This window comes from Leuresthes tenuis, unplaced genomic scaffold (assembly GCF_036924035.1).
Source record: "Leuresthes tenuis unplaced genomic scaffold, fLeuTen1.0.hap1 SCAF_3, whole genome shotgun sequence".
Classification (NCBI taxonomy): Eukaryota; Metazoa; Chordata; class Actinopteri; order Atheriniformes; family Atherinopsidae; genus Leuresthes; species Leuresthes tenuis.
Window position 1 is genome coordinate 24,906,280 of NW_027325357.1, and position 19,995 is coordinate 24,926,274.

At 43.5% G+C, this 19,995-nt stretch overlaps 2 protein-coding genes across 2 annotated transcripts in view; both read right to left on the bottom strand.

Annotated features, from left to right (window-relative positions):
* The window catches only part of arpc4l (actin related protein 2/3 complex, subunit 4, like), a 238,842-nt gene that overhangs the window by 13,578 nt on the left and 205,269 nt on the right, over nt 1-19,995 (bottom strand). The gene's annotated exons all lie outside the window — the stretch shown is intronic.
* Nucleotides 11,131-18,733, bottom strand: LOC140303820 (RNA-binding protein 38-like). The gene is made up of 4 exons (XM_072382729.1): nt 18,279-18,733; nt 16,287-16,410; nt 15,981-16,035; nt 11,131-11,637 (listed from the first exon to the last, which is right to left on the bottom strand). Exons 1-4 carry the CDS (start codon nt 18,489-18,491, stop codon nt 11,295-11,297), a joined length of 735 nt encoding a protein of 244 aa, XP_072238830.1. The 5' UTR covers nt 18,492-18,733; the 3' UTR covers nt 11,131-11,294.

A 19,995-nucleotide genomic window follows, 5' to 3' on the forward strand; every position in this document is an offset into this window, starting at 1 on the left:
ATCGGTTTTCAAACATGTTTCAGATTTCCTCATTTCACTTTCAGTCATTTCAGATCTTTCATTTCCAGACTAAAAATGTTGAAGGCCCAAGGTGGTGGACCTAGTTGAACAATTACAGCATAAGATTAGATTGTTAGCACAGTCACATCAGCTTTTATCTTAATGGACTGCGGTGCCTACAAGTAGACTCAAAGAGATGCTCCCATGACCAGGGTTGGATCGAATTACTTTGAGGCTTAGTCACTCACTGAAAACATATTACATCGCAACTTTTGCAATTCATAAAGTGAATTATCAAATTAGAAAGATGGTAATCTAATTTGGAATACTTTCTTACTTTGCACTAACAAAATTGACACAGGCATCGTCAAACAATTCAGATATCAACGGCATTTTACACATTCAGCATTTACATGTGGTTGAATCAAATTACCCTCACAAAAAAGTAAAGGCCTGGCACAAACTGCGCTGATGTTTACTGTGTGTCTTTCTTTTCCGTAAGTTTTTATTGCTGGTCACATGGAGAAATTTGCTTCCAACACAAGAGCAATGTAAATAAGTAGGAATATTTTTTTTTCCTAGTAGTATTAAGTATTAACTCAATTACTATACCGACTACATGAAATACTGAAATGTCTACAGAGAAGAGTTTATATGGCATTAAGAATGGGCAAAAATATCTGCAGGTGGACTTTATTGTTCTTTTTTTGTGGTAAATTGCACTTTTTAAAACATGTAATTAATCTGATTATTATTGCTTATTTTTTTGTAATCTGAATACGCCATCCTCATTACATGTAATCCATTATTACCAGAGTGACAGATTCTTTGTAATGTCCTCTGAGGTTAGAAGTGACTATATATATATGCCTGGTCCATGAAAAGCTTCCATCTGAAGCTAATGTGTGCAGGCACGTTTTCTCTGATTCCACTCTGTCGTAGTAGCCAGCATCCCAAGTGCTGCTACAATGCCTTTGTGTCTGAATAGAAGCCGTTAAAATCACCAGCATATAAGTAAAATAAGACATAAGGAGACAGATGGATATGAGTGGGTTTTGTTAGAGGGCTGCTTGCACAGCAGAGGTCAAAGCTCTTGAGAAATATGCTTTGCTTTGGAAATAAGGCCTGATAGCAGAGATATGTAGACCGAACCTATATGGATGTATATTTGCACACATATCCATACATTTAATTCAACAGTTACACTAGCCCAGCTTTATTATGCATTGGTTTCACTGAAGTGGGAGGAACTGGAAAAGACCCATCCTGTGGTTGTTGGGGTCACTTGACTGCTAGTCTTCCCTGCATGGGTGACAATCACAAACCTTTTCTATGACTTTACTCCATGCTGGAGGATTGTGGACCACACTTAGCCAGCAGAAATGGAGGGGACCCAATGAAAAAGACTTGTCACACCACCCACCACTTCTCTGTCAGCTTCCCTCCATTTCTCTTTCGATTCCTCTCCTCTGTGATTATCAGTGAGATCATTATCAGGCTCACACTCCCCTCACCGTGATGGAGAGGAGGGCCTCCCTCCCACATGGCTTCAGTGAGAGATTTCCAACAGCAGTGCACAGGAGGAGGGAGTAGAAAAGCGAAGACAAGAGGCCCAGTAAAGTCAATCTAAATATAGAGGCAGCAGAGCCTTTTTTCCTGTGTCCTTATAAAGAGCTGCTGATGAATCCAGGCGGACTATCCTCCCCGCTGTGCCGAGTGCTGATCACCCACCACCCCCCTCCCACCTCTCAGCATTGGGAACATGACTGTTGCTGCATGGAAACACACACAAACACAAGGGGCGACATCGTTTTACGAGGGGGCTCAGTCAGTTTTTTTCTTTGCAGAAGAGGGCAAATCATGTTTGGTGGAACATACTAAAATAGGAGAGGGCCGAGGAAGCCTTCAGAAAGAAATGATGGGAGTAATGGGTGCCTTGGGGATGTTCCCGTGCTGGAGATTATAAAAGAAGGTTCGGACAAGCATTTGGCCAAAAATATCTCAGAGGATGGATTTTATATTTCATTTGGTATCATCACAATCTCCATCCCCTCTCCAAATATTGCCCCTATTTGGCTCTTACCCATAGTCATTAAGTTTTCTGAAGTTGTTCCCAAGACTTAATTCAGTATTCTGGGGAAATCTTCCTGGACTGATGTAGACTGATACCACACTTATGCCAATAAGACAGAACTAGAGCTAAAGTTGGTCCAGTATAGGGCTGAGACAGGATGAAACAGTTTTGTCCAAGGGGAATATAATCCATCATCTAAGCTGCACATGTTGTTTTCATACTTGTACAAAGTGATAGTACATAGTTAAGCTGCTATAGGCTTAGACTGCTGGGGGACCTCATCTGTCACACCTTTCCTCACTTTGCTCTCTTTTTCCCCCTGTTTAATTTCAAAATTGATTTTATGTACATGTGACATTATTGTGGTTATTAACCTATGTTTCCCTGTTCCAACAGATATCCTTTGAATGGCGTTATGGTGTTTTTCCCCCCTCTTTTCCCTCTTTTCTGTCTTCTCAAACCCCAGCTGGTCGAGGCGGATGGCCACCCTTCCTGAGTCTGGTTCTGCCAGAGGTTTCTTCCTGTTAAAAGGGAGTCGTTCCTTTCCACAGTTGCCACAGGCACGCTCAGGACGGGAGATTGGACTGAAGACACATTTCGGTGCAATCTGTTGGTTTCCTTAGCTAGGATATTAATTTTTTGAATTAGCTCTATATGAATTAATTGGATTATGATTACAATGAATTGAATTCCAATTGGCTTGAATTGGACTATATTACTTAAGTGCCTTGAGATGACAATTGTTGTAATCTGGCGCTATATAAATAAAATTGAATTGAATTGAATTGAATTGAATTGATAACTGCATGTCCAGTCATTCAGACTTTTATAAGCCTTCTTCGAAGCCTGTATGTGTCAGGCTATGAGCTGATAAATATGACTGGTTTTAGTCCATTGATAGCCATTTTGTGTGTTTACCTTTAATCAAGTAAGTGGTTTTTAGTCTGTCCAGTGCTTTCCACCACAGTCGTCTGTCAGTGTCCTCACGTGTTCACTATCAACTTTTCCTGATGCATGAACAACTTCATGAATGACAGCTGAGGTGCAATGTCTTCTCTCGTTAAATCATGCAGTTGAGAGGGGGCCATAGAATTAAATTGGGCGAGGATTAGTCATTATTTTGTCATCTTAAAGATGTTTAAGTCTAGTCAACCAAGCAGGGGAGTAGGATACATGTGATGGAGCTTTGTCCTGGAAAAACATCACCACATTTTGAATGCTGTAGAGACTTTAGTGTTTTTTTTTTTATCCATCTTCATTGTGAAAATGTCCAACAGTCTAATTCTTAGTGAAGACAGCCTGTCAACTTCAGGTTGTACTTCAGCTTCTTTTTGCTTGGCCATATCTCTGGGTTCTTGAAAACATGTGCATCGGGACTATCCAGGTAGGTTTAAGTTCAGGAATATGGTGACAATTGGGAGCTTCAGGTTAAATTTGTCTTATGTTTTTCTGCCATTTACTTCTGTTCCACATATGCTTTGTTGTATCTCTGCTGATTATTTGCAACAAAAAAAGATGATCCTGTGGACATGTCTCATATGTCTTATATGTTTCTCCATCTGTCTGAATAACATTTCACAATTTTTCACTCTTACCCGTTTTTCTCCCTTTTTTTAAAAGAGAGAATGAGGCTCTCTGCTCCTCCTAACATGAGACAACACTTTGACATCACATAAAATAGCATTAGAAACAATCCAATAAGCCTTCAAAATGATGTATTGAAGTTGAAAAATCCACATAGAAATAATGATAATGCTAAGACAATCCTTTTCAACCTGTTGCTTTCAGTCTGAGCTGCAGCCATCAGTAAGCCTCTATTCTGTTTCTGACATCAAAAGTTGCTTTCAAACCTCTACTTTGGGCTAAATAACTTTAATATGCATGTCTTGACCCGGTCTCTACAGGAGAAACCCAGTTTAATTTTTGACATAGATGTATACCGGCATCTGTGCCCAACAGAGAGGAGGTACTTTTCACAGCTGTTCTCATCTGCAAGTGTTGAGTACAAATGTTCAAAAGTCAAAGATGGGGAAAAACTGTTCACTTTGTGCTTGACAGTCCTCTTTTTTTTTTTTACACCTGTTGCTAACTGCCCCCTGTGGTGTGAGGCCACACACTTGGAAATGTGGACACATACCAAACATCCGCACAAATTCACACACAAAAGTTAGTTTTGTTGTGGCTGTCAGAGCTGAACCTGTGCTCCAAATGATAATGTCAGACTTTCATATGTCAGAGCAACTCTTGTTATATACGAGAGGGTAAATGGCCATGATTTGTGCCACACACTTGTGAAAAGCTGAAGTAGATTGAAATGTGTGCGAGGGTGAAAAACAGACCAGGACCATGTCAGTTTGTGGTCATGAAACCCCCCACTGAGAGGGGAAGCTCAGCTGTCAGTGATTGTCAGACGCCGGGCCTCTCTGTCTCCCTTTATTTGCTGCTCCTGCTGTAGTAAACCCCCATCAACCCCCTTCTCTTTCCTTGTTGCCCTTCCTCCTCTTTTCTGTCCTGCAGCAGCAGCTAGCTCTGTTTGAGGTAGAGGCACTGCTCATTAGAGCAAGCATGTTGGCCAGAGATAAGGAAATATGATACAAAATCAGCTAACAACACCCCCCGAAAGCTGAAAGTATTGTGAACACACACAAATGTACAGCAAACAAGTGTTAGAAATATGGTGGCTAGAGGTCAAATGATTTAGTTTGCTGTAAAATGTCTAGAGCAGGTTATTGCAATATTATTATATGCACAGTTTTGACCTGGCCTCAGTTTTGGATTTAGCATTTCTCGCCAACTCATGGGCTCCCTTGCCCTCTTGCACTCCCGAGTGGGTGTTGGAGGGGTGGGTTATCCATGCAACATAAGCTGCTCACACGCAGAATGACACAGAATAAACAACTTCTCTCGGCAAAGCTTTCTTCATGTTTGATGAGGGGTGAAAATGTTTGTGCACTCATGCCTACACTGCCACACTGGTTTGGTGTGAAACAGACATGAGGGCAGGATGTGAGGCTGGGAGTATCTGTGACCCTGTCAGCCCGGCTTTCTGTTGTGACATATGGAGGTACGAATGGGGTGGTGGTTGTCTAGCTAGCTATGTACAAGGTGGCGGAACTTGGATGGAGAGAGGTTAGATGTGGAGTATAGGCACCTATCAAACTAACAGAAGACTCCGTGGACACATGTTGATACATAAACTGAAATAAGATATTCAAGAATACCCAAAAGGATATTGGCTCTGTCATCTCCTTTGTGTTGTGGTCCCTCCAGTACCTGCTGTTTTAATTTCACTGTCATCAATGTACTCTTCACTCCTATTTACTCTGAAAGGCTTCACCCACAAGCATAAGTCTTGTATAAGCCTATCTCCTCTGGCTCATCTCATTATCACCAACCTTAGTGGAAATGCCAGCAGGAGCTGGAGGTGCGAGAGTGGCATGCAGGGCTGTTGAACAGCAGCTGATAGGTTACAGGCCACCTGTCAGATTCTGACTGCCAGGCCCCTGAAAACTCACACTGATCCACAAATATCTCAGGCTCTATTGTTCCCAGACTCCATAGCTATGGTTGAACAATTTCCAGTCCTACTACAGCCCCCACACCTTACACTGTCCAGGTATCATCCTTTAGCACCAATAAAATAGAGCATGAGCACTATCCCCAGGTTTAAGAGAGCTGTATGCACTCAAAGTTTATTTTGGGCATTCCAACTTTTATGTATAATTGTGGTCACACAAGGTTATTAGCTTCACTTTAAAGTTTCAGTACATAAGAGAGAAAACCTGCAAACCAAGAATACCCCAACAAAATTAGAAGATCTAATCAAAACGAGACATCAGTCCTGGAAGGCAAATGACAGAACACAAACTGAAACTCAGTCAGATGTCAGACCATGACATAGTTTGCCAAAGGTCTCGGGTGCGTGTTGACTGCATAAACACTACAAGTTTAGCATTGTCCACTTGAAATAAGCAAGGCTTACACTGAGAAAAACATCTGGTTGGCAGCAATAGTCGCTCCAAAACCTGTATGTTTGTTAAGCACAAGTGGTGCCTTCACAGACGTACAGGTTAGCCACTAATGCACCCATACACCATCACAGATTCTGCGTCCTGAACTATACTCTGATAACAAGTAAGATGGTCCCTCTGCTCTTTGGCCTGGATGACTGAATTTGAAATTATGATTAAAGAAATAAATAAAATGCACTGAAGATCACAAAGGTTAAATGTTAAGTTTTAACCTGGTTTTCTAGATCTTCTGTGTCATTTAATGATGTTGTGCCAAAGGTGATGATATTCCCACTTTCTTTGCAATTTAATGCTGAGAAATTAAAATTGTCCAACTAGTTGTCGACAAATATTCACAGTTGTAGACACTTCCCTATCTATACTTATGCAACAGTCAGTCTCTCTGGATTTTTAACCTGCAACCTACAACCTACAACCCTCACTTGGCCAGAACACCAGTAACACAAAGACAAATGGACATGTTTGTGTAGATGACAAAAGTCTATTGGTTTAAGGCTCTGCTATGCACCCAGTCTTACTTGCTGAACCAGCTGAATTCTTCCAAATAATCAAATTGGAAAATGCTACTGGCAACTTTTCAGTGTGTTGAACTGTGGTCAATCCTAATTTCCTTGTATCGCTTTTTGTTTCGTTCAGGATTGTGGCATCTGTTAAACCCATAAACTGCCGTAGGTTTTTTTTCTCTTTCCAGCAACATCAGCTAATGTTGCTCTGAACACCTGTTTTCTTTGTTGATCATACCATAACTTTGGGTCTGACACGCAAGCAATGCCCGTACAACAATGTACAAACCAGGATGCAACAATGCTTTTCAGCAGGTTTAGTTTCAGCTTGAGTTAGGAATTCTCAGATCTGACTATTCTTTCAGTGTCTAAATATGACTCTCTCTTCACTCGCCATCTGTGTTATCTGAACAGGTTGGCGGTACACAAAAAGGCCACAGGAGATAACCTGTGATGGGTGTTTGGAAGTCTAGTAACTTCTAATGAGAGACAGGATAAATATAGACTGTAGCTGAAGCTTATCTGACGCCACAGCACCAACACTCCCCAGGCCTGGGCAGGCCCACTGGGGGCTGGACTCAGATGTGCCTCTCAGACACAGGAGGCTCTATTGGCAGGAGCAGTCAGATGTAACATGCTTGGCTTTAATTTTAGGGGAAATGTATCAGGGTAAGATTTGCATGAAGAAATATACATGTTTGATTATATCATACCCTCTACAAAGCTCTTACTTTCTATTTTCAGATCTTTTGAAAGATGAGATTTTACTGTGGTGATGAGAACAGAAGGATTCATCATATTTTCATTCTGTAGAGCCCAGGAAGTTTATCTGGACCCTCCATTTGTGAAACTGTTGCTGAATTAAATGATGTTTTTTCATGTTGAAGATTATGTAAGTGATGTTTGGTAGTAATAAAGCAATTATTGATAGAAAATGAAAATCTAATCTGTAGTCATGCACTTACTTATTAAAGACAGGCTGATTTGAATAATTATTGCTAAAAATAGGGATAATAAGAATAATTGAACTCCTGACAATAATGTTATTTATGTACATTGTGATAATCATTACATTGAAAAGAAAAAACAAACTCTCTTTTTGTGGTTTCTTAATTTAAGGAATTCTTTCAGATCATTGTAACACTTCCAAAAGTTCATTATGCAACTTGAATACTTTTCTTGCATTACGCAAGTGTTCAGAGCATGAAAACAAGACGTTATCTTCATCAGGTTGTAATTAAAGTTGAGCTGCAGTCTGATAAGAAAGGACCGCTTTCACAACAGTTCTGAGGAATCCCTGGTCGTCAGAGTTACACGACAGAGTGAGAAGCGTGCGGGGAGTGAGATTTGACTGTGCCTACTTTGTATGTGCATGTGAAAGAGAGACGAAGGGGGAGAGGCCAAGAGAGGCCTTATGGTGACTCAGCATAAACAGGGTCTGCTGGTCTGGCGCGACCTCGTTCATCAAGCTGACACCGTCTTCTGTTTCTGCCCTGTGATTCACAAGGAGAATATAAGGAAGAGCAAAAGAGCAGCGTGTGAGGAGAAACAGGACAGGACAGCGAGCACTGAGGCGGGGAAGGCAGAGTGAAGATGTTAGGTAGCTTAAAAAAGGCAAAAACTACAAGCAGGGACAAAAGTTGAACAAAACAAACGTGCAAGACAGATCACACACAAAGAGCGGGGGGTGGGGGATGAGATAGCGAGAGATAAACAGTGACAATGTGAGGAGAAGAGAGGAGGACCAGAGCCGCCTCACTTCTGTAACAACCAGTAAACATAGCAACAGCACAGACATCCATTCTGCTGAGCTCAAGTGTTTGAAAATCTGTGACATGATTCAGCTATATAAACTGTAACGCGTCCTTTGAGCTGACATGTCTGAACACACAGCATGGCTTCCATCAAACTTTTCTTGTTACTTGCTTGCTGTAAAGCCATGTTGTCTTCTTCTGCACTCAAACACTCACATTTCAGTTTGTAAAAAAGCAACCACACTGCAATGAGAACCCTACCAGTCACACTCAGCTGTGATCTGTTGCAGAGAAACCACAGCCGTAAAATATTTCACAAAAAGCACATTTTAGAATTTAGCTCAAAGTGTCGCACTGTCTGGGCCTAACAGAGTTAGAACTATAGACGTTTTCAAATTCTGTGGACCTGTTAAGACAAAGCCTGGAAAATCCACCCCTCACTTCCAGTTAATTCATTTCAGTTGCATTTAATTCTTGTATGTTAACAGTGATTGATTTTTGATCCAACAGCAAGATGGCCAACAGCCATATTTACGTAGATGACACATTTTCATTGGTTTCTTTGGCAAACAGCACACATTAGTGTCTGACATTCCACTTTTGATAACCACCGACAGCAATCAACGAGTAGCTTATTTATACCCACCCTGATGGAAGAATGACAGTAAATTAACAGACAGAAAACAGCTCAGTACTCTGTGTGTGAAAGGACTTGAATACAATCACATGAAATGAAATTCACTGAAAAGGTGGGTTAAAGGGCTGTGGCTGTGTAATTAATTGAAAAAAATCCTGAAGTAAATAAAGTCTTAATGAACTTTAATCAAACAAAACCAACACAAAAACCATCTGCTGAACTCAAGGCAACACTGTAAAGCATTACTTGGTGGATGAATTAAACCCTGAGAGAGGACTAAAAGATAATGGGTGTGTTGTTGTTTATTACAACCTTGTCTGAATCGTGTTCTCTACAGAAAGTGGAGTTTGGAGAAATGTCACATCTTGTGAAGAAGCTGATGTAAGCACAAACATGTAAAGATGCTGCTGGAAAAAACACAGCCAGCCAAGCTTGTTTAACAAAGTGTGTGTGTTGGGGCGAGAGGGTGCAGCAAGCTTGCAGCTCAGGGCAACATGGCTTCAAACCACTTTGACAAACTTGTTTCTCCTTTAAAACACAAAAGTCACTGCAAGGGAAAGAAAGAAAGGGAAAGAAACCAAGTGTGCTGGCCAAGGGAACACCCAGCACCCCTGGCAGGTGGTGGTGCTGTGGCTTGATAACAAGTGCCCCCCCCCCCATGACGGTACACACAACCATGATAACAAACACACACACACGACTGCACCCGGTAACCTCAGTTTTAACAGCATCATCATCATGTTGGTGACATTGCAATAAACTCGCAACGTAGAGACACGAAGGGGTCATCAGAACCGCTTCATTTTTTTCCTGCTTTCATTTGTACATTTTCACTTGACTGAAGGAAGACATCAGGAAGCATCTTTACATACAAATTATTTTTTATTTATTCATTTTTTTTTGTATGGCTTGTTTGGAAGGGATGTAAAAGACATTCCTGTTGAAAAAAAAATAAAATAAAAAATCTAAAGAATTCCCAATGAAACCAGTCAAAGATGTTGAACTGAGCCAAATCTACCCACTGGTAACAGCATGAAAAACAAAACGAATACAACACTTGTGTAGCTGCAGCAGTGACTCCAAGTCTAATGACATCAGTGCCACAACTACAGTGAAAGTAACAAAAAAAAAAAAGAGCTATAACTTAGTACCTTTCATAAATACCTACATATAAATATTGTAATTGTACATGAATGTCCTTTCGAGAGCAACAGTTTGACAATCTCAGTAAAGGAAAAAAAAAACAAACAAAAACAAAACACTGGTGTTTGAGCTCAGTGTCAACTACCTTTTCAACATTGATATACAAAACTCCTGGTTCCCACATACTGCTTATGATTATCTACATCCATCTGTACTAATCAAACCCCAGGTCAGTCAGACCAATGCAGCTGTTGAAAAACAGTCAGGGCTCTGTCAGGGGCTCTCTGCACATGGCTCTGTGGTGGAGGGGCACTTGAAAAATCTGGAGACTCAAAAAAGTGTTTTTCTTTTTTTTTTTCCTTTTTAAAAATAAGGCCTCTTGAATTAACAGAATAATAATAAAAAAAAAAAGAAAGTGTTGTCCTGGAACTTTCACAGTCTTACACGGAAACTTTCGATTTTGTCTCCGAGGTGAAATCACTCGTCTTCGTGTGTGGAGCTGAATGCTGGAGGTTTGTTCATGAGGCAGGGCTATGCCTCGGTGCAGAGACATGGAAATGCTGGGATGTCCACTGCATGTCTCTCCAATCCCCACCCATCCCAATAGGACTGTCCCTCAGTGTCCTAAAGCAGCAGCATCCATCGTGTCCAATCCAGATAGTTCAGACTGGAAGGACAGACAGCCCGACACATTACTATGTACCATGGACATGCATAACTTCCACTGATTGAGCCAAAAACATGCAAACATCAATAATAATGGCATACAAACAAACAATGACATTAATACAATAATAATGGACAATAAAAATAATAATAACGATGATAATAAAAAATGAAGTGTCAGCTTCTGGAAGCCCTTGGAAGCGACCACATACTGAATGCTGTTTAGCTTCCTAACCTGAACTCCAACAGTCCTCCCACCCCCTCCCATGAGCAAACAGCCCATCCTGATCATATAGTGCAATAGTCCCACCCTTTTTATTTATTTATTTTTTCCTGAAAGCTGCTTTTAAAAAACAGCAGGTCACCCTCTTGGGCATTTGACTATCCTCTGTCCAAAGGTCAACGACCACGACCCCCCCCCCCCCCCCCCCTTCCTCTCATCCTGCTGCATCAGCACTGCTGCCTCCTTTCTGCTCCTTTCCCCGCTCACTGCATGCGGTCCGGCTGGATGTGCTGCTGCGAGGTGTAGTGCAGGAAGGCTGGGGGCGGGCCGGTGGCTGAGGGGAGGTTAGGGTGTACGGTGGCTGGGGCTGTGGCAGCTGCGGCCGGGCCAGCGGTGGCCGTGGGGCTGGTGGCGTAACTGTAGCTCAGGAAGCCAGCAGGGGAGGCGGCATAAGGATACTGCTGCTCAAATGCAGCCTGAGCGTACTGGCTGTAGGCTGCGCTGTAGTCCAGGTAAGGGCTGCTGCTGACAGAGGTGGAAACCTGAGTGGGCAGCACCAGGCTGGGCTGCACAAATGCTTGTGGGTAGATGTACGGCTGAGCCAACCTGCACACACACACAGACACACAAAAAGATTGACGGGGTTAGACAGAGGGGCTACAGCACCAGAGCAGAGAAATCCCAGGGCCTGGCTTCTATAGTTTACATTGCTCCCAGAGGGCGTGTGTGTTGGAAATATAAACTGCCTGTAGGTGTTCTGAATTTCAGAGTCCCTCATGGATATCCACTGTTATTACATGTATTTATTTATACATATAAGACCAAGTAGACAAAAGGCAGATGAGGTTAGGAGGCGAAGGTGACTCAATGCTCTGTCTGTGTCAGTTAGTAAAACCTACAAAACCTGTTAGGTAGGGCCTCTTGCATGGGAGGGGAGAAGTGTGTGTGTGTGTGTGTGTGTGTGTGTGGAGGGGGGGGGTGTGAATGATAGAGACAGCCGTTACTGGCAGGTTTTCAAGCTTAGACATCAGAGTTTTAACAGCTGCCACTCTTCACCCGCTGAACACACACACAAAAAAAGGGGAAGTTCGTGAATGGAGTGCAGAAGTTGCACTCTCCCCAGTTCTCAGTGTCTGGCACACACAATCTCACGGGCGATGATGCTGGATAGAGGAGATAATGGTGGCAGGGGGACTCATCAGGGCTCTACCAGGCCCCTTGGGCCAACTCAGACGGAGCTGATGAGGGATGTGTGGGGGTGGGGACTGCACAGGGACTTTATCCACAAAGAAAAGAGGTAGAGCTAAGGTAAATGTTTTATTCAAGATGTGAAGTACGTATTCTGAATTTGTGAGAGATGGTTGTGTTAGATGGCAGAAGACCACTGTCCCCTCACCACATACATAAATCCTTATCCCATGATACAACAAACTTGGAGGAAAACACACACAGGCAAAATAGTAACAACAAATGTCACATCAACTTACACGTTTCAGCTGCATATCAGTGCTGATAAAAATTCTCTCATGGACTGTTTTGCAATGTCAGCCCCAAACCCCCCCCTAAATATTTGGTCCATTAGAAGATTGCTGATAAAAGAATTTTAAAAAGCAATTAAGTCAAAGCAAAGCATGCATGGACAGGGTTGTCATCACACTCAATATACATATAACTACATATGTATGCACACACACCCTCTCCAATGTCCCCTTCCCCACCCACACACACCAGTAACCACTGCAAACCCAAAACCATGCCATAAAAGGGAAAGAGTCACACCGCAATCAGCATAACTTCTTCAGTTCATATCACACAAAAAGGGAAACAAAAAAGATAAGAAGGCACTCCAGTCCATCACAGCACACTGCACTGCACTCTCAAGCTGTCACTGGCACCTTGGAGAGAGGCTGGCTGAGGGAAGGAGGAGGGGGTGGGCAGATTTTTTCCTGTCATACCCCTCTAGTCTCATACAGCGGGCATCGTCTGATCTTCTGGTGATGCACTGGTCAGCTGGCAGCAGAGGCCAAGGGTGGCATAAAGGGTGGATAGGAGGATGGAATGGCAGTGATTATTGTTAGCATTAATATTAAATTCCACCTGTATCATTATGTCACTGAAGGGAGATGTTTGGGAGAAACGTAAAATACATGTCCTGAAAGCCATACAACCAGGAAAAAAATAAAATAAATAAAAATAGAAATAGTCATGCCTGTGATGTCATACTTTATGTGACAAATGTGTTTTAGACTATGCTAAATGACAATGAAGAGAAAACAAAGTCACTGTCCAAAATGCAAAACAACGGGGGATGAGCAAATGAAGGCACCATCCGTGATCTACACTCTGCCCTCACAGTACTATACAACTACTTACAAAGAGGCATTCAACCTCCTACACAGCTCTCAAACATGACCATACATTCATACTGCGGGGCATGTGTGCTTTCACTCGGCTCATGTACAAGGAGTCTGCCTTCTTTGTGGCTTTGGCAGCGTGTAGCTGCCGGCAAATGAGTGCAACCTTCTTTACGTACAGTGGAGTAGAAAGGAGAGGCAAGCCGTTTGTGGATTACCGTGCTGAGGCCTGAAGAGGCATGTTCAGCTTTTTTCAGGAGAGGGGAAAAAAAAGAAGGAATCGGGACAAAGGCAAGTTGAGGATAGCAGAGAGTCCCGAGGTCACAGCGATGCCAAGCGAACTGGCAGGAGGAATGTGGATGACAGCCAGAAGATCTTTGGTCAGCTGGTTTTGTGCTGACGGCCGGCCAGCATGTTTGACATAGAGCCACTCTGAATGACAGGCTGAGACACCAGAGAGACAGGTCTACCAGAAAATACTAGATGCCGGCACACATCAAATTCCAGCTGGAGAAGTCGTCATTAACGAAGGTCACATAATGAGCCACTGTGAAAAGCCTGAGTGACATCACACCAAGCAGCTAAATATTTCTGCCCGATAACACAAGTGACCTTCAGTGCGTGACTCAATACGACACAAAGTGTGAAAACAGACAAGACCGGAGTGGGTGGGGGAATTAAACACCTTTCAATACTTAAGAGGACTTGATATTCCCTTCTTCCCCTACAGAAAGGGAAGAAGGTCCTTTGAAAGCTGCAGAGGGGACAAACGTGTTTTGTTTAACACCTGTAGAGGTGAGTTTCCAAGGGAGCACTCTGCCTCATTAAGCATTAGGGCTAGAAACCCCCCCTCCGTGCGCCCTCATTCTCCTCTTCAACCCCCAGCTCCCTCCAAATCTCACAGAGGTGTCAGTTTTCAGAGACTCCATCTGACACAGTGGGAGGACTGGAAGGGGAGAAATTACGGTAAAATTAAAACAGAATTTATTTTTAAAAATATATTAAAAAAAAAATGATGGTGGTGGAAAGCAACAGGATGGCGTAAACGGGTTGAATCATGACATGGGATGAATCTGCAAGCACACCGACAACTCCACCCCTCCCCATAAAAACATGGTCTCAGTGACCCCTCCCCCTTGCAGCGCACAGCTTCTGCTGACCACAGCCACACACACACACACACATATCCTCTGTAACGCCTAACCAGGCACGACCCTGCTACACATAGTGCCACCGTACGCTTCAAATCCTTCTTCCAACCACGTCTTTCTCACACCATATGTCGACAAGGGGTTTGGGGGTGGGGTGTGATGCGACTTGCACGCTCTGCATCTTAGGGAGGACTTCCTCGGTCACCCGCCGTACAGAAGAGTCTCAGAGGTGGGAGGACAGGTGTCCGTGTGCCTTGTTATGTCTCAGGGGTGGTGGTGGTCATGAGAGATTAAGAGGGCGTAAAAGACTGATATGAGCCAGCACCTGTCAGGCACATGCCGCACATTTAAAAGCGTCAGGGTTTTCGTACCGTTAAGGCTCACTGTGACGGCAGGAGGTGGACATGGAAGGGGTTTTCCTGCATCGTCCTTAGGTCTACGATGGGACATGTCCCTGTGGAGCCCAGGATTCTGAGTTAATGAGCAGTCCATGTTGGTTCAAGTGTGCTTCCTCCAAGTGTTAATCAAATGCCTTTTATTTTGTTGCTGTCACTGAGGACTGCCAGTTTAGCCAACGCTGGGCATGTGAGTTGGTCAATTACAACATTAATACTAAGTCTCTTAAGAGCTAACGGACAAAGTTGTTAATAATTGACTTTTTGTTGACGAATTAAACAATTTAAGAACCAGAAGGACCTTTGCAGGAGGATCCGTGAACACAGATTGAAGATAGTATTCACAATGAAAGGCCCAGAGGCAGATGTTAGGATTGAAATGATAGAATCAATACAAAAATTAAAAAAAAAAAACAAAAAACAAAAACTGAATTCAGGGATTTGCACATCTCACAAACAAAGACCTTAAAGTGGCAGAGGAAGCTACATTTCTACAGGAGCAGCAAGACTTTTAGTGTTTGTCTATGACTACTGTCTGTCAAAACCTGATCCCACTGGCACTTTATCAACGTAACCAACGTGTCTTTTGGTCGTTTTTATTCTCCTCTACATATCTATGACTATGTGTAAAATATGAACAGCCCTGAGCTGTAGCTTGAAGCGTGATATCTGAGAGCTGTAGGGGGGGGGTGTCATAACTGTTAAACGCTCGTTAGCTGCCCAGCAGACCATAGCTCCTTGTCACCAAGACCACTGTTTCTACAACACAGCCACTCGGGCAGGTAAACGAGTCGAGAGGCCTCTGACGGACGTTAACATGCGAGTCACACTCACCTCTGGAACAGAACTCTATTATCACAGACATGTGAACCATCTCCCAGCTCCACAAAACTCAAATATGTTAAAAGACCACTTGTGGAGTTGCATATGGACACAAAAACTGAAATATACTTTCCAGTAGCCTGTTTGTCACAGAAATAGTAGCCCAGTGGCGCCTTACGCAGCGTAATCGAGGAGAACATAACAAGCGCCCACTCCCGCTCACTTACCCATACTGCCTCTGGATGAGTGCTGGGTGAATGGGCTGTACTCCGATGGATATGCCTGAAAGATAGGAGGCTGGCTGTCAGACACACATACACACAAATCTTCATTTACAGAGGAGGACCAGAGAACAATGCACAGAGGGCATGGAGACACAGAGGCAGAGCCTGTTTCCAACCTACTGTGGAACAACTATTTCAAATGTGCAACAGCGGTAAAAACATGTATGCAGCTGGGAAACAATGTTATTTGGCATGCAAATTTAAAAAAAAAAAAAAGAAGTGTGTTCATAGACACAGCTGGAAGCTCACCGGTCTGTATGCTGCGAGGCTTGGCACCCAGATAAGCCAGGTTGACGTTGGCCTTCCTGCCGTCGATAATGGGGTTGGGATCTTTACAGGCTCTCTCAGCTGCTCCTCGGTCCGTCATGGTCACCTGGCGATGCAGAAACGTCAGGCAATGAAATCTTTTTCCTTATTTTACAGGTGACATCACAGCTGCAGTCCGTTACACAGGAAAAGCAGAACAAAACCAAACAAACACGAAACAGGTCTCAGTCTGTTGGTCTTATCATAAAAGTCCCTCGACAGGCTTTCCTCTGTTACGGTCCCGTTTCTCTCAACAAGAGGGGAAACTACAAACAAAGCACAATGATAAGCTTTGAAAATCGCCCACAGCAGCAATAGCAGGCCTCTCGACCGCCACTCATCCATGGGCAGAGTTGCTGAAATATGGATCTGGGCAACAAGGAGCTTATCCAATTAGGGACAAAATAAGGAGATTGGTATTAGTCCACCCCCCCTCGCCCTCGTCTCCCTCCTGGCATTAGATGAGCCCGTCTGTTTTGATTGCCATATTCTGCCATCTCAGAGTCACCTCTGCAAGTGGACCCAGCAGTGAATGTAGGCCTCGTTTGTGAGGACTTTTTTTTTTTAAGCCATGCGTCTCTTCATAGTGGAAGGACCCGGAACAAAGCCCACTCCAGGGCTAGTGTTGTGAACACACAGGAAGGAATCAGGCTGTGTTTACACTGAAGAGCCCTGCTGTGAAGGGGTTCTACTAATCCACCTCTGGTGTGGTTTAAAAAAAAAAAAAAAGGTGTGTTCAGCTTTGGGGCCCCTGCCAGCTACTGTGCTGAATGTGACTCAAGCAAACCAGAATTTGCAGGTTGCCTCCTGCCACACAAAAAAGTGGTCTGAGTAATAAAGTGCTGATCACTTCACTATCACAGATATTATCCCTGAGAAGCACCCACATCGCTGGGAGCTTGTTCGACCTGAAACTCCAGCCTCCACACGCGGCTGTTCAATACCAGCTTGACTCACAGGACAGCTTTTCCCCTGATTTCATGTGCTTATGTGCAAACACACACAGCAGTTGCCTTACAGTTGTGCCTGTAGAGCATGCACACATAACAGTTTTCCATTCCTTCTTTGGATTGATAGTACATAAGAGCTGTTGCGTCTCTCTCCAAAGTTCTGGTAAATATTTGCATATCTTGCGCCGCTTCTGTTCTTTGTGTCTTTATCTGCCAGGATAAGTCACTTATTAACAGATTTAAAGCGAGCATCAAAAACATTCTTAGAGATCCCACCACCAAATAATCCAAGTTATTAATGACGAGAAGTAGCCAAAATTAAAGCACAAGTAACCCCCACACTCTCTCTCTCTCCATGAGCAGAGATAACAAAGCAGGTTACCTGTGATAAACAATCACAATCAACAGTAAGATAAAACAAAAAAAAATTGTCAAACAGGATAGTCAGTTAGCTGATGCTGGAGTGTCTCTCTGGAGCCAAATTGTGATGTAAATCATGTGTTCTGATCCCTGACAATGAAGGACAGGGTGTGCAAGGTCAACCTCCCCACAGCTCCATAATAACCATATAAAGCAAGCAAGGAGTTCAGACTGCACCCCCCCACCACACACACACACACACACACACACAGACTCCCAGAGTCATAAGCTGGGACAGCTCAGGGGTGAGTGAGGGGGAGACTTCACCGTATGGGTTTAAGGGGGGGTGGACATCAGACATATGTTGAAATATAATCTTCTTAGTTACCCATCAACTTGTGTGATCCTCATTAAGCTAAAATAACAGCCAGTCAGGCAAAAAACAGAGGTACTGTACAAATACGCGTTTAAGCCTCAGTGGGGGATTACCTTTGACATAAGCATGAATGACTACATTTAAAAAAAAAAAAAAAGACTCAAGGCACGTTTCAGAGCCAATAGCAGAGAATTAAGCTGTACGGCGGAAAAGGCGAGCAGAGCGCGTGAGGGGCTTGCTCATACTTACAAAGCCGTATCCCCTGGATTTGCCAGTCTGTCTGTCCGTTATCACCACAGCCTCATCAATGTCCCCAAAGGCTTCGAAGTATTTTCTCAGAGAGGCGTCGTTCGTGTGGTACGGCAGCCCGCCGACAAAGATTTTGGTAAAAGTGGTGTCTTTCTGAAGCGTTGTGGGGTGCATGACTTCCAGTGATCCGTTCATGTACTGATGCAGAAGCATTGGTCAGCCGGAGAAAAGACCGAGGCACACTGAACACTTAACTAAGCGCTTAACAAACTTCCGGCATCTGTAAACCACAACTTGAATATCTATTTGTAGTTTCCTTGGATTGTTTTCCTCTGGCTAAAGTTAACGCAACCTGACGACACCGGCAACTCACGTCGAGTGAATTCCTCCGCTCGCCACCAAACCCGGTTGCGTCTGAGCTGCTGTACTAAACTGTGACTCGAGGATTTATAGAGGAGAACCTAGGCTCCGCCCTAATATAACTATTGGCCAATCAGTACGGACTTTTGATCCAGAAGTGGCGAGGGGCTCCTCCCATTGGCCCACCCCCCTCACGGCGCTTTACTGCACCTGCTTTTGTCTTTTTCAACACAAAGAAACAGCCGTACTGTAGAGCCACATGGTGGACTAAACAACGCTATAAGGTGAAGTAATTCTGTCGGATTCGTGCTTGATAGATGCTTAACTGAAAATTATACCGAAACAAAAAGACGACTGAAACCACAGCCTTTAAAATACACACACTACTGTCGAACCTCTGGCCTCATGTTAAGGAACACTCACATGATACTGCCTTTTTTTTTTTTAAATCTTAAAAACTCCCACAGTGAGATTACAAGCCTACAAGTAATTGATGGTTTTCAATGAAGGTAGCACCTGCAATCTATTCAATTAAAAGTCCACGGTGCATTACAGCAGTGTACCATATAAAAGTAATAAAGCAGAATCCTGTGTGTTCCTTTATGAATCAGACAGGCCTAGGCAAGTTTAAAATGACATCTTACTGAGCACAAACTAGTGTAAAGTAGTTTGCACACAACAAAAGTGTAAAGATTATTCACAAGTTCTTGTGTCGGTCCTGCCAGCAACAGGTTATTCCTTACAGTATACGTTCTAGAACTGCTCCTGATATTGCTCAATGCCAGATGTGTTGACATGTTCACTTCGTTTTTAGATCGGCTCCATGCAGTGGACTGATTCAAAGGTCTGCAGCCAGGCACATCCTGATAATGAACCTTGGTGCTGCTGGACTAAACAGTTGAGATGCATATGTCGCTCTGTGAAAGCTTGGAGGGGCCGGTGAACTGTGGCAGCAGCGTATCTTCCCACCCTCGGTGCTTTGGAGTTCCACTGCTAAGTACCCAGAGTCAGGCTGACAGTGAGGTGATACTCTAATGACCTCAATAAAAAGGCATTTAATTCACACCTTCTCCTCTATGAACTGGTTCACTTTTCACACATGGCCTTTATAGCAGCCTTTGCCACCTTATTCATATCCTTTTGAACCCCCCCCGCCCACACACCTTTTCACCTGTGTACCCCTGTTAAGATGGACTGGATGAAGAATGACTTTGATCCCATTTGTCCCGCTGAGCTTTCTCGACTCTGCTCTTGGTCTAGTCTGAAAGAGCAGAATGAGCAACTGCCAGGCAAAATGCTCCATCTGCTGGTTAGCTTCCATTAAAACAGACCGACTGGAGGAGTCACAGAAGCACAG